Here is a 14,461-nt window from a genome sequence, read left to right as displayed (position 1 = left end):
CACTTTGTAGACCAGGCTGGCCTCGAACTCAGAAATCCGCCTGCCTCTGCCTCCCGAGTGCTGGGATTAAAGGCGTGCGCCACCACACCCGGCTCAAGAAATTTTTTTGATTAAAAAAAAAAATTAAAAAAAAAAAAGGCAGGTGCATCTCTGAGTTCGAGGCCAGTCTGGTCTACAGAGTGAGTTCTTAGCTACACAGAGAAACCCTGTCTCAAAAATAAATAAATAAATAAATAAATAAATAAAGCACTTGGAAAAATATTGTGGCATGTTGGCGCATGTCTTTAATGCAAACACTTGGGATGCAGAGACAGGTGGATCTCTGAGTTTGAGACCAGCTTGGTCTACCAAGCAAGTTCCTGGACAGCCAGGGCTACACAGAGAAATCTTGTCTTGAAAAACCTAAACAAACAAACAAACAAACAAACAAACAAACGAATGAATGATCTCCCCCAGATGCTGCTAGCCTGTGGCTGTGACATTCAATTTCTGGGTCCTTTCTTCAAATTCTGCCTTCATTGCTACCCCTGATGAGCCCTGGCTCCCCTCTGTGAGGTTAGGTTGCCTGTGGTAACCTCTGTCCTTACAGATGGTGGCAGTGATATACACGATGCATGAGAAAGAAGAGATCAAAGCCTTTCTGGGTGAGCTCCTTGTCACTCCCTGTCTGTGAGATGCTCATGCTACGAACTCCTCTCACTAGACCCCTGCCCATCTTCATGACAGGTCCCAGCCTCTATGTACTGCCTCTATGTCCCTTCTTGGAGAGGGCCCTGCTGGCCACCCGTGTTGCAATGAGCAGTACACCCGTGCTCAGCTTTCCCCTGACCAACATTAGTGTGTCCCTACAGCATGTGCAGGGAAGGAACAGATGAACAAACTTAGGAGAAGCCCCCAGAGCAGGCAGCAGGACCCCTGTGTCCACAGGTGGACCACATTTGCTTGGTCCCTGGGATGGGTTTTTTCCCCACGACCTCCTTTGTTTTCAGGGAAGCTTGAGGAAGACAGAGATGAGACATCCCAGCGCCTGGGCCCAGGGCGCTCCTGGGATTAGAGGCAGGGGGCGTGGTATGCACCTGAGATGCATGCTGGGATTAGAGGCAGGGGGCGTGGTATGCACCTGAGATGCATGCTGGGATNATGCTGGGATTAGAGGCAGGGGGCGTGGTATGCACCTGAGATGCATGCTGGGATTAGAGGCAGGGGGCGTGGTATGCACCTGAGATGCATGCTGGTCAAACACGGTGTCAAATATAAAGGTCCGCTCCCGAGACCGATGTGCTCGCAGAGTGTCCTCCGGGTCTTCGCCTGGGTCCATGAGCACAACCACCTGGACACAGTAAAACAGAAGGGTCAGGGAAGGGCCAGTCAGACCCTGGTAAGCATCCCAGACCTGTAGCTTCATCCAGAAGCAAGGCCAGAAATGGCTGTAAGTCTATACAGTCTTTTTTCTCCCTCTCTTCCCTTCTCTCCCTCTCTTTATGTGTATTCATATACAGAGGCTAAGGTTAGAATGTCTTTTTTTTTTTTTTTTTTTTTTTCAGACAGGGTCTAACTCTGTAGCTCTGGCTAACCTGGAGCTCACTGTGTAGACCAGGCTGACCTCAGACTCAGAGATCTGCCTGCCTCTGCCTCCCGAGTGCCTGGTTTAAGGTGTGCACTGCCTCTGCAGGCCTCCGGTTGTCTTTCTCATTTGCGCCTCCATTTTTTTGAGGCAGGGCTTCATTGAGCCTGCAGTTTGCCATTTCAGCTCGACTGGCTGGCCTGCCAGCTCCTGGGGTCTTCCTGTCTCTGTTATCTAGTTCTAGAGTTACAGGCTCACACAGCTGCATCTGGCTTTTGTGTGGGTTCTGGGGATCCGACCTCAGGTCCTTGTGCCTCCTTAGTGAGTACCTTACCCTGTCTCACTCACTCACTGGGGGACGGTGTCACCTGACGTCACTCACCCAAGGCATGACCATACAACCCCGCCTCAGCCAGTGGGCTCCATAGTCACATAAATGGCCAGACAACCCCAAGGCAAGGGAAAGCAGCCTGTCATGCTTCGACAACCCTACCCAACACACCACACCTCCACCCACCCACTCTGGCCCCATACTGATGGGCCGTCTTATAAACTAATGCCTTAGAGAAGGCAGGAGGCTGTGGAAACTGTAGAGTGCTGGACAGGCCACTTTACTACTGCGTTCACCTCACAGGACAGGGAAGGCAAAGCGCCTGTCCCAAAGCCTCCACCCACATGCTCCATTCTCTGAGAGCCTGGCAGTCCCCAGAGCCCCTCAGTCCCTATAAACATTATTATCAGGCAAGCCAGTTAAGATCCTTGGGGGCAAAGGGATTAAAGGAGTCTGCCCCAGGGACAACAGGGGGCAGGGAAATGGGTAGAGGCCAACTGTAACCTGGCTGATAGCAACATGAGGCTCAGCATCAGAGAGGAACTGAGAAGTGGGGAGCGAGCTGGGTGGTTCTGGGGTCCTGTCACATGACCACTATTTGCCCCTCCTGTGTTCTTAGCTTTGGAAACTGCAGTTCTGGGAGGCCAGGCTCTGCCAGGGCTTCTCCTGGCTTCTGGCCAGCACTTGCTCGGTGACATAAGCTGAATCTCTTTGCTTTCTTTCCTCCTGGGGGATGCCTGTGTCACAGCGGCCAGGACAGGGCTGCAGGAGGACTTAGATGGGTCTCCAGCTGGGACCCTCTGAACAACAGGGCCTGAGAGGGGACTTTAGAGTTGTGAGTCAGTGATGTTCAAGGGTAGGGGTGTGCATGCCATGGTGGGGACAACTTTTGGGAGTTGGGGCCCTCCTGCACTCCCATGGGAGCTTGGGATCTCAAGTTAGATCATCAGGCTTACCCAAAAACACCTCTCCTTACAGCCTCTCTGAGGCTGTCTTGTTGGCCTCAGCAAAATATTTTGTTGTTATAATGAGCATTAGTGAACATTACACACAGAGAAAATATTTATATATGTATAAATACACATATATACAATATATGTAATATAAATATATACTGCATATTATATTACATATGTATAATATAAATATATAGTGCATATTATATATTATACATGCATAATATAAATGTATATTGCATATTATATACATATGTATAATATAAATATATACTGCATATTATATATTACATATGTATAGTAGCTGAGGTCAATGGGTCAGTGGAATGGCTCAGCAGGTGAAGGAGCTTACCATGCAAGTTTGCTGGCCTGAGTGTCATTCCCAGGACCCATGGGTGGTTGTGTGAGTGAAATGTCCTGCATAGGCTCAGATATTTGAATACATGGTCCCGGGTTGGTGCTGCTGTTTGGGAAGGATTAGGAGGTGTGGCCTTGCTGGAGGAAGTACGTCCTGGAGGGCTGGCTTGGAGGTTTCAAAGCCATGCACCAGCACCAATGTATTCTCTCCGCTTCCTGTTTGCAGTTTAAGATATGAGCTCTCAGCTTCCAGCTCCATTGTCATGACTCCACTCTGTCACATGGACTCTGTCCTGGCTAGTTTTATGTCAATTTGACTCAAGCTAAAGTCATCTGAGAGGAGGGAACCTCAATTGGAAAAAAAAAAAATGTCTCCATAAGATCAGGCTGTAAGCAAGCTAAGTAGGACGTTTTCTTAACTAGTGATCAAGTAAGGAGGGCCCAGCCTGTTGTGGGCAGTGCCAGCCCCTGGGTTAGTGATCCTGGGTGATGTAAGAAAGCAGGCTGAGCAAAACAGTAAGCAGCACCCTCCATAGCCTCTGCATCAGCTCCTGCCTCCAATTTGAGTTCCTGTACCGACTTCCTTTAATGACGAACAATGCTGTGGAAGTGTAAGCAAAATAAGCCCTTTCCTCCCCAACTCGCTTTTGACCATGTTTTATCACAGCAATAGTAATCCTGACCCAGACAGACTCTTATCTCTTTAGAATCATAAGCCCAAGTAGACTTTTCAAGTTGCCTTGGTCATGGTAGCAGCAGACAAGTAACTGATATTACTTGTAAAGATATAAGGAGAGAACTGAGTCCACAGACTTGTCCACTTCTATGCTGTGGCATGCAAACCTATATATCTCACACACACACAAAACCACCCTCCAATAATAATAATAATAATAATAATAATAATAATAATAATAATAATAATGTCTTTCTGCCATCTTGGCACCTGTGGAGGCCTTCTAGGAATAGAACTTCTAAAAGCAGCAAGTATGTTTAGAAGGCTGTGGTGCAAGATGAGTTTTGCTGGCTACAAGCAAGGTTCCCAGAACAAAAGAGAGCATACAGGTCTTAAGATTGTAGGTATTTGGGGCTGGAGAGATGGCTCAGCGGTTAAGAGTACTGACTGCTCTTCCAGAGGTCCTGAGTTCAATTCCCAGCAACCACATGGAGGCTCACAGCCATCTGTAATGGAATACAATGCCTCTTCTGGTGTGTCTGAAGACAGCTACAGCGTACTCATATACATACAATAAATAAATAAATAAATGTCTTTTAAAAAAAATTGAAGATGAGCCGGGTGTGGTGGCACACACATTTAATCCCAGCACTCGGGAGGCAGAGGCAGGCAGATTTCTGAGTTCGAGGCCAGCCTGGTCTACAGAGTGAGTTCCAGGACAGCCAGGGCTACACAGAGAAACCCTGTCTCGAAAAACAAAACAAAAAAAAACCCAAAAAACAAAAAAAAAAAAATTGAAGATGTTTATGCCCAAGATGAAACTGTGATCTAGTTAGGTAAGAGATGTGCTTATGTGTATGTATCAAAAAACAATACGGTCATTCCTGGAGGCAAACCAAACAAAACCAGAGGGATCTGGGGTAAAGTAACTTGGGCCCATGGAAACAGCATCATGGTTCATGCCAAATTCTGAAGCAACCTGGATTTAAACTAATGGAAAGTAAATTTTAAAAAGTGGATTTGTAGCCGGATGTGGTGGTGCATGCCTTTAATCCCAGCAGTCGGGAGGCAAGGCAGGTGGATTTCTGAGTTCGAGGCTAGGTTGGTCTACAAAGTGAGTTCCAGGACAGCCAGGGCTACACAGAGAAACCCTGTCTTGAGAAACAAACGAAGAAGAAAGAAGAAAGAAGAAAGAAGAAAGAAGAAAGAAGAAAGAAGAAGGAGAAGGAGAAGGAGAAGGAGGAGAAGGAGAAGGAGAAGAAGGAAGAAGAAGAAGAAGAAGAAGAAGAAGAAGAAGAAGAAGAAGAAGAAGAAGAAGAAGAAGAAGAAGAAGAAGAAGAAGAAAGTGGATTTGTATTCTTATAAAAAATAAAATAACAATAATAAATAAGTACCCTTTTTTAAAAACTTTATTTATTGTATGAGTGCCCTGCTGTATATACATCCACATGTCAGTAGAGGGCATCGGATGGATCCCTTTATAGATGGTTGTGAACCACCATATGGTTGCTGGCAATTGAACACAGGACCTCCGGAAGAACAACCAGGGCTCATAACGGCTGAGCCATCTCTCCAGCCTAATAAGTAGCCTTTTCATTTACCAGTGTTTTTCAACCTGTGGGTCGCAACCGTCTCGGTTGAACGAACCTTTCATAGGGAATTTCGGTTGCCTAAGGCCATCAGAAGTATCATATATTTATGTTACTATTAATAGCAGTAGCAAAATTATAGTTATGAGGAAGCAACAAAAATAATTTTACAGCTGGAGGTCACCACATGAGGAACTGTATTAAAGGGTTGCAGCAATAGGAAGGCTGAGGACCACTCTTATATACCAATGACAAACACCTAAGGAAGAAATTACACGTGCTCCCGTTCACAACTGCTTCAGGGGGGAAAAAAAAACAACTTTCAATAGACCTAACCAAGGAGTGAATTGTCTCTATAACAAGAACTTTAAAACCCTTGAGAGAAACTGAAGACTCTAGAAGATCGACCAATCTCCTATACTCTCAGACCACACCCATGAAGACTGAAAATGGCCCTCCTACAGAAAGCAGTCTACAGATCCAATGCAATCCCCATCAAAATGCTAACACTTCTTCACAGAAGAAACAATCTGAAAATTCATTTAGGAAAAAAAAAAAAAAGACCTTGGATAGTCAAAGCCAACCTGATTACAGAGAATACCACTGGGGGATGGCCATGTACCACAGAGACATCATAAACCCAATGGCTCTGCACTGGCACAAAGTTAGACACATAGGTCATTCATTCAATTTTTGAGACAATGTTTCTCTGAGTAACCCTGCCTGTCCTGGAATTTTGTAGGCCAGACTGGCCTTAAACTCAGAGATCTGCCTGCCTCTGCCTCCCAATAATTGCTCTTGCAAAGGACCTGAATTTGGTCCCCATCACCCATGTTGGGTAGTTCAAAACCACTTGTGACTCCAGTTCCAGGGGATTCGATGCCATCTTCTGGCTTCTATGGGCAGCTGGCATGAATGTGGTGCACAGACATACATGCAGGCAAAACACTCATACCTGTTTTTTAAAAAAGTGTTCACCATCCTTAGCCATGGTAGAAATGCAAATTAAATCTACTTCAAGATGCCACCTCACCCCTGTCAAATGGCTACCATGAACCAACAGTAATGTTTATGTTGGTGGGAACGCACACCGGAAGGGGCGTTCTGGTAACCAGTGTGGAGGTTTCTCAAGAAGCTAAAACCAGGACTGGAGAGATGGCACAGCAGTTAAGAGCACTGGCTGCTCTTCCAGATGCCACAATGTGTCGGGAGCAAGCAAAGTCCTGAGTGAATGTGTCTTGTTGACTTGGGCACTGCCAGCCAGGTCAAGGACCCCAGCAAGTCCTTGGGAGTGGCAAAGGCTTCTCTGGGTGAGGCTCAGAGCGATTATAAAGCCTTCCTCTGGTCCAAATATAAATGCTGGCAGTGTGTGCAGCCAATGCCTAGCCTTCAAAGGCTGGCAGACAAACCTATCATAGGTTTCCCTGCCTGGACACTCATGGCCTGAAGACTTCTCCTACAGAGGCTGTTCCTCTGGCTTCCTTCTTTATTGGTAAGCAATAACTCCACCTCCCTGTTCTGCAGCATAAAATGAGCACTCTGAGCTTCTGCATCCAAGAGCTGTTCTGTGGTTTTTTTCATCCCCCCAATGTCCTAGTTGTTTGTTTTGTTTTGTTTTGTTTTGTTTCCAGAGACAGGGTTTCTCTGTGTAGCCCTAGCTGTCTTAGAACTCTGTAGACCAGGCTGGCCTGGAACTCACAGACCCGCCTGCCTCTGCTTCCTAGGTGGGATTAAAGACGTCCACCACCATTACCTGCCTTTTTTTTTTTTTTTAATGTACAGTGGTGTGTGGTGTAAGCCCATAGATAAGGACCTCAGGTGCCCTGCTTTGTCTGCCCTATTCCCTTGAGACAGGGTCTCTCCCTGTCTAACCCTGGGTTTACCAGCAGTCCCAGCAAACCTGTCCCTACCTACAGCACTTGGGTTACAGATGTGCCAGTACGGCCATGCCCACCTTTCTACATGGGTGCTGGGGGTTCCAACCAAGACCCTCTGACAGTCTCCCTAGCCCTCGTTTTTTTTTTTTTTTTTTTTTTTTTTTGAGAAAGGGTCTAGCTATGTAGCCCAGGCTGGCTTGCCTTGCCTTAGCCAGCCAGTGACAGAATTACAGACATGAGCCACCACACCCGGAAGGGAAGGTCTCTTGTTTTAAAGAGGCATATGATGGAAGGTTTGGGTGGGGAGGGGTGTTGTGTCCCAATTGACTCCAAGTGCTCCAGAGAAAAGGAGTCAGTGCTCAGGGGAGAGGGCAGAGTGAGGCACATATGTGAGTGGGGGGAACCCTGGCTTCCTGGCACCCCTACCACCTCTCGGTTGGTTTGAAATTATTTCAGAATTAAAAGAACAGTAACTGGGCTTGGTGGTGCACACCTTGAATCCCAGCGCTTGGGAACAAGTGGAAGTCTCTGAGTTTGAGGCCAGCCTGATCTGTATATAGTCAGCCTGAAGCAGAAGGGGAGGAAGATGGGAGGAAGGAAGAAGAGAATTGAACTTATCACAGCACAGATGAACCTGAAAAACACTGAGCCACACATAGACAGTCACACATGAAATGCCCAGAAACCAGACTCAAAAGCGGGGTAGTAGCTGACAGGAGTGGGGGTGCCTTCCATGGGGAGAAAAAAACCTCTGGATATATATGCTGATTGTATAGCTGTGAAAGGACTAAACGCCCTTCAATTGCTTGCTTGAAAAGGAGGAGTTAGGGCTGGTGAGATGGCTCAGTGGGTAAGANCACCCGACTGCTCTTCCGAAGGACCGAAGTTCAAATCCCAGCAACCACATGGTGGCTCACAACCATCCGTAATGAGATCTGACTCCCTCTTCTGGAGTATCTGAAGACAGCTACAGTGTACTTATATATATATAATAAAAATAAATAAATCTTTAAAAAAAAAAAAGAAAAGAAAAGGAGGAGTTAGGGGGACATGACAGGAGTTTGAGAGAAGAAATGGGAAGGGGGAAGTGATGTAATTATATTTTAATTAAGGAAAAAAACAAACAGGTGAGTCTCAGGTTGGGCCAGTTATTGGTTGGCCGTTCCCTCAGTCTCTGCTCCATGTACCCTGTCCCTGCATTTCTTATAGACAAGGAATAATTTTAGGTCAGAAGTTTTGTGGGTGGGTTGGTGTCCCTATCACTCTATTGGGGATCCTGCCTGGCTATAAAAGCTGGCCTCTTCAGGTTCCATATCCCGATACTGTGTACAGTTAAGGACATCCCCACTGATTCTTAAGTGCCTCCCTTATACCTGGTCTCTATCTCTTCCTGGAGATGCCCCCACCTCCCCACCTCCCCACCCCCCCACCCCCATCAGTTTCAGATTTCCTTTAACTCTCATGGCTATCCCATGGGCAAGTACCAATCCCTGATACATTAATGATCTGTTATGCTTGCACACAGGAGACTAGCATGGCTGTTCTCTGAGAGGCTCCATCCAGCTGCTGACTCAGACAGATGCAGATACGCACAGCCAAACAGGGATGGAGCTTGGGGACTCTAATGGAAGAACAGGCGGAAGGATTGTGGCCCCTAAGGGGACAGGAACTCCACAGGAAGACCAACAGAATCAACTACCCTGGACCCTTGGGGCTCTGAGTCAGAACCACCAACCAAACAACATACAAGTGCTGGACCTAGGCTTCTCTGCTCATATATAGCAGATGTGCAGCTTGGTTTTCCTGTGGGTCCCAAGCAACTGTAGTGGGGGCTGTCCCTAAAGCTTTTGCCTGTCCATGGGATATGTTCTTGTAGCTGGGCTGCCTTGTCTGGACTTAATGGCAGAGGATGAGCCTAGCTTCACAGAGACTTGATGTGCCAGGGTGGGGGATATCCAAGGACGCCCCTACCTGCTCAGAAGAGAAGGGGGTAGGGGAAAGGATTGTGGGAGGGCAGTGAGTGGGACGTAAAGTGAGTAAGTAAATAATAATAATAAACCCATGCACAGAAAAAGATGAAATTTGAACCAGGTATTGGTATACCTCTGCCATTGAAGCACTTAGGAGCTGAGGCCGGAGGAGTTCAAGACTAGCCTTGGTTACATGGGGAGTCACTGTCTCAAGAAGGAGAAGAAAAAAAAATTTCTGTGGTGTGTTAATTTCACCTTAATATTTTGTGTGTGCATAGTTGTGTATGCACTCATGTGTGTGTGCACACATGCATAGAAAGACCAGAGGTTGGCATCTTCTCAGCTGTTCTCCATCTGTTTTTGTTGTTTGGTTTTTTGAGACAGGGCTTCCCTGGATAGCCCTGGCTGTCCTGGAACTCCCTCTGTAGATCCAGGCTGGCCTAGAAATCTGCCTGTCTCTGCCTCCTGTGCCCCGAGATTACTAGAGATCTCACCCAAGCACACCCAGTCCCTCCACCTTATTTTTTAAAAACATGCGTTCTCACTGATTCTTGGGCTCCTGAGAATTTGGCTAGATTAGCTAACCATGGAACCTCAAGGATGCTCCTGTCCCCACTACTGGAGTGCTAGGATTGCCACCACACCCAGCTTTCCCCATGAGCTGGGTTTATAGTTCAGGTCTTCATTGCATGCACATCAAACATTAGCCAGGCTGCCCCTGGAGCCCTTTGCCTTGGCGTTGTCGTAACACGGGCTGTCCTGGAAGACTTTATGTATGAGTATCTTGCCGCTTCTCTGCAAGAGCAGCCGGGGCTCGTACTCCTGAGCTGTCTCTCTGGCTCCACACACTGTCTTCTCTACTGTGCTCAGTCACACATCCACACTTAGGAAGCACTGCCTTCCCCACGCAGCCCTCGTTCCCACCTGACTTGTGTCCTTATTGTTGGGCCTGAACCCTGGGCCCAGGTGTGCGCTGTTTAGCGGTCCATGACCTCAGTGCTGACTCACCCCATGGTAGGCAGCGCTGCCAATGTGCCCCTCCCCTGGGTGCCCCGAGCCCCACCGGGCAGCCTTTGGCAGGGATCTTTATCTATCCACCATTTGGGTTGTCGGTTCAAGTACAAACACTCTGCCTGAGCATTGTCTCACGAAGCACTGCAGTAACCTCCCTGGTGACCAACAGGGACGCACTGTGTGTCTCACAGAGCCTGGCTTGAGATTCTAAGTGACAGAATCTCACAAAACGACAAAAGCTTCTGAGGTGTGGGCAGCTGAGTATTGAGTCTTTCTTTGAAAGAGAGTCCTTGGCAGTGGCAGCCAGCAATCACCTCGTTCCTGAAATCAGACCTGGCATGCTAACCCTGCCCGCCAAGCCTCCTGCCCCTGCCCCATGCCCTCACTTTGGCGTCCCAGCAGAGACCTTTTTTTGGAGCTGACAGCCCCCAAAGAACTCCCTCTAATGCATTTTCTGTTAACAAAGAGAATTTGGGAGGCTGAAGCAGGAGGATTGCTGTAACTGCAAGACTAGTTAGCCTGGGATACATAGTAAAGTACTAGGTGAACCTGGGGGAGATACACACAAACACACACACACACATCTATCTATCTATCTATCTATCTATCTATCTATATCTATCTATCTATCTAGATAAATTCAAAAGAAAAACAGGAAAAAAAAAGAGAAAAAGAAAAAGAGAGGCAGAGTTAGTAAAGTGCTTGCCATTCAAGCTTGAGGACGTGGGTTCAAACCCACCCAAAGGACTGGGCATGGCGGCACACACTTGTAGTCCCACTGCTTGGGAAGCAGAAGCAAGAAAAACCCTAACTGCCTATCCAGCCCAACCTCACCAGTGCGTCCCAGGTCCCAGGGAAAATCTATCAAATACCGAACAGGACTGGAGAGATGGCTCAGCAGTGGGTAAAATTACCTGCTGTCAAATCCAAGGAACACACAGACAAACACTCACATACTCACACACACACTCACATACTCTTTCTCTCTCACACACACACACACACACACACTCACATACACATACTTTTTCACACACACACTCACTCTCTCTCTCTCTCTTTCTCTCTCTCTCACACACACACACACACTGAAATGCTGTGTATGAAATGCACTTGTCAGCTCAGCTCTGCCCCAGCCACCAGGTGCCTCTGTTAAGAGAGAACGAATGCCTCTAGTGTCCTCTAGCCTTACCTGGTCCCCCACTTTGTGGGCGATGACAGTGGCTCCTTCCTCCAGTTCTGTACTGTTGAGTGGACGGATCCGAAGCGCCACCTGTGGACAGGGCAGCACCAAGACCCTCAGCTAGACGCCCACTTCCCATCTGCCTGTGCTCAGTGAGGCAGTGAGCCCCTCCCCTCCATTCACCCCTAGACTCTACTTGCATGGAGCTGTTCATGCTTCCTAGAGAGGCTCTGAGGACCCAGTGGTGACATCACTCCCGTGGAATACAGAGACGAGGAACAACTTGCCCAAGGTCACTTAAGTGCCACTGTTAGCTATGATCAGAAACACAAGCTGCCCTCTCTGAGCATTCAGGAGAGGGAGCCTGAATGTTGCATGTCCCTCAGCTCTGCCAGCCTATGTGTATCCTCTTTGATGGTACCACGGAAGGCCAGCTCGCTCTTTACCAGTCACAGGTAGCCAGCAGGCTCTATGTGAAGTTCACCCCAAGGCCAAATGAGCTGAGGGTTCAGGTAGCCTGAATGAAACCTACCCCACGGCTGGGGTTGTAGTTCAGACCCTGGGCTAACGACAGAGGTTCAGAAAGGGGGGTACAGGTGTCTAGAGACCCACAGTGAGAAAGTATAATAGTATCACTGGGTCCCAGGAGAGGAAAATGGAGACCAGAACCACAACACTGTTCCTTAAAGGCTAAGAAGACCTGATCTATGAGTATAGGGTCTGGGGTTTCTACCCAGGCATAGAGGATGGAGTTAGCAGAGGCCATTAGAGAAGGGACTCACCATGAGCTGCTGGTCCTTGGGTTCCATCTCCCTCAGGGTTGGGCTGCCCCGGGCGGGAGAGGGGTCTGTGGTCTGTTGGGAGGGCATCCTCCAAGTCAGAACTAGAGGGGCTCCAGCTAACCAAGCTGAATCCGGGAGGCAAGGAGATCCTCCCAGCTCAGCCCCGCCTTGTTCCCCAGGCTCACTCTGATGACATCAGCTGGGTCCCCAGAGGTGGGGCTGGGCCAGCATTCAGCTCCTCTACTAACCTGGTGTCACCCCTACCAGTCTCTGGCCAGGACAGCCCTTGTGGTTTGAGTAGTCCGAAAGCAGCCAAGCAGATCTCAGAGATGCCATCATGATTGGGAGCCAACAAGAACTGTTCAGCCTGTCTCTAAGCTAAGCTCCCCTTGTGTCACAGGAGGCTCTGGTCTAGAGCTGAACCCACCCTACAGAACCCTGCAGTGTGGAGTCCAAGAGCAATGGTCACCCACCCAGGGGCCACCTCAGAACAGCAGGTCAGCGTGCTTGTGGCTTCTCACTTGAGGGAACTAAACAGCAACAGCTGAAGCCAAAGGAGACAATTTCAGCCATCAGTGACCTTGCCAGGTTCTTTCATAGACAACCAAGTGTCTGGTGGCCTTTCCAGCCTTCGGTGTCCATTTGTACACCCGGAGTGGGATTTAGGGTGGATCTGGTAGACTTACTTCCTCCACAGGGTCCCTGGGGGACAGTCCTGCTCTGTGACCGTGCCAGCCCAGCCAAGAAGACTGCACAGGCAGTGCCATTCAAGTACTTGGGGTGACAGGAGCTACTAAGAGCCAGGCTTAGGGGCCAGAGAGATGATTCAGCAGGTAAAAAAGGACTGACTACTCTTCCAGCACCCACAGAGCAGGTAACAAATGGCTGTTAACTCCAATTCCTGGGAATTCTGGCCTAGGGGGCACTGTACACAGGGTACATAGACACACAAGACAGACACACCCATTAGGGGGAAAAAAGCTTACTGGGTAGTAGTGACCACACCTTGTTTTTCTAAAACAGTTTCTGTGTAGTCCTGCCTGACCTGGAACTTGCTCTGTAGAGCAGGCTGACCTCCAACTCAGAAACCCACTTGCTTCTGCCTCCTGAGTACTGGGATAAAGGCCTGGCCTACAAAGCTGGTCCAGGACAGTGAGGACAACCAACGAAACCTTGTCTTGAAAATCAAAAGAAGCTAGGAGATGGTGTCACAACCCAGTACTTGGGAGGCAGAGGCAGGCAAATCTGAGTTCTGGGCCATCCTGGTCTACAGAGTAAGTTCCAGGCTACATATGGGAAACTCAAGTCTTGAAAAAACAAAAGCAAGCTACAGATTGATGCTATGAAACCCAAGCTTGGACTAAGGCCTGTGCCTAGAGCTGGAGCTAGTGACCCTTGGGTTGTGGGAAGCTTCCAGGCTCCCCAGAAGCAAGCCCCACCCTCTCTCTCAGAAATCAAACTAATTCAGCTGTGTGAGGCCAGAGAGACCACTCCTTAGATAACATTCCTCCCAGACAAACGTGGAGGCCAGGAAATGCCTGAGGACACAGGGCAAGAAAACACTGGCTGGGATTAGGGCCCAGGGGAACACCCTCCACCACACCCCCTCCTGGAGCCAAGGTGTGGAGATGAAGCCTGTGGCACCACCATAAACGCACCCAAACAGCTCTGAACACAGCTGTCCTGAGGCAGGAGGACTCCCTAAATTCCAGCTGCATCACACAAATGCTTTTACTTACAAATCACAGAAACCGAAATCACAATCAAGTTTCAAAGTGAAGAGCTTAGAGCTATGCAAATGTGCTGAAAGCTGTGCCTTTCTCTCACTGCTGTGAAACTATAAAAAACGTGTTTAAAGAACATGAGAGTAGCCAGTACTGTGGGGTAAAACTGCTGAAGAGGCCTGCAACCATGATCTAACTTCAGAGAGGTCAAAGGAATAAGGAACCGAAGGCACAGGAGGACTGGTGAGCCACCGCCCAGTGAAGCATGAAGGCCCAGATCTCTTCTGCTCCACATGCTAACCAGTCAGTCCTCTGCTAGAGGTACAGATGTAGCATGGCTGCAGGCCATGCTGGGGGGCTACCTGGTCACGAGATGCTGAGGCAGCGAGATGCAGGGTGAGCAGCAACCCTTGGCCAGCCGCGTCCTTGGGTGAAGCT

General features: G+C 48.5%; 1 protein-coding gene across 1 annotated transcript in view; it reads right to left on the bottom strand.

The window, feature by feature from the left end:
- The window catches only part of LOC110294986 (kinesin-like protein KIF19), a 53,352-nt gene that overhangs the window by 37,895 nt on the left and 996 nt on the right, over window positions 1–14,461 (bottom strand). Inside the window, 3 exon segments of the mRNA XM_021163429.1 lie at window positions 1,220–1,330; window positions 11,527–11,607; window positions 12,300–12,371. Of these exon segments, the coding sequence (XP_021019088.1) occupies window positions 1,220–1,330; window positions 11,527–11,607; window positions 12,300–12,371 (264 nt within the window).

Source organism: Mus caroli, chromosome 5, assembly GCF_900094665.2.
Source record: "Mus caroli chromosome 5, CAROLI_EIJ_v1.1, whole genome shotgun sequence".
NCBI lineage: Eukaryota > Metazoa > Chordata > Mammalia > Rodentia > Muridae > Mus > Mus caroli.
This window is presented reverse-complemented; position numbering and strand designations above follow the sequence as displayed.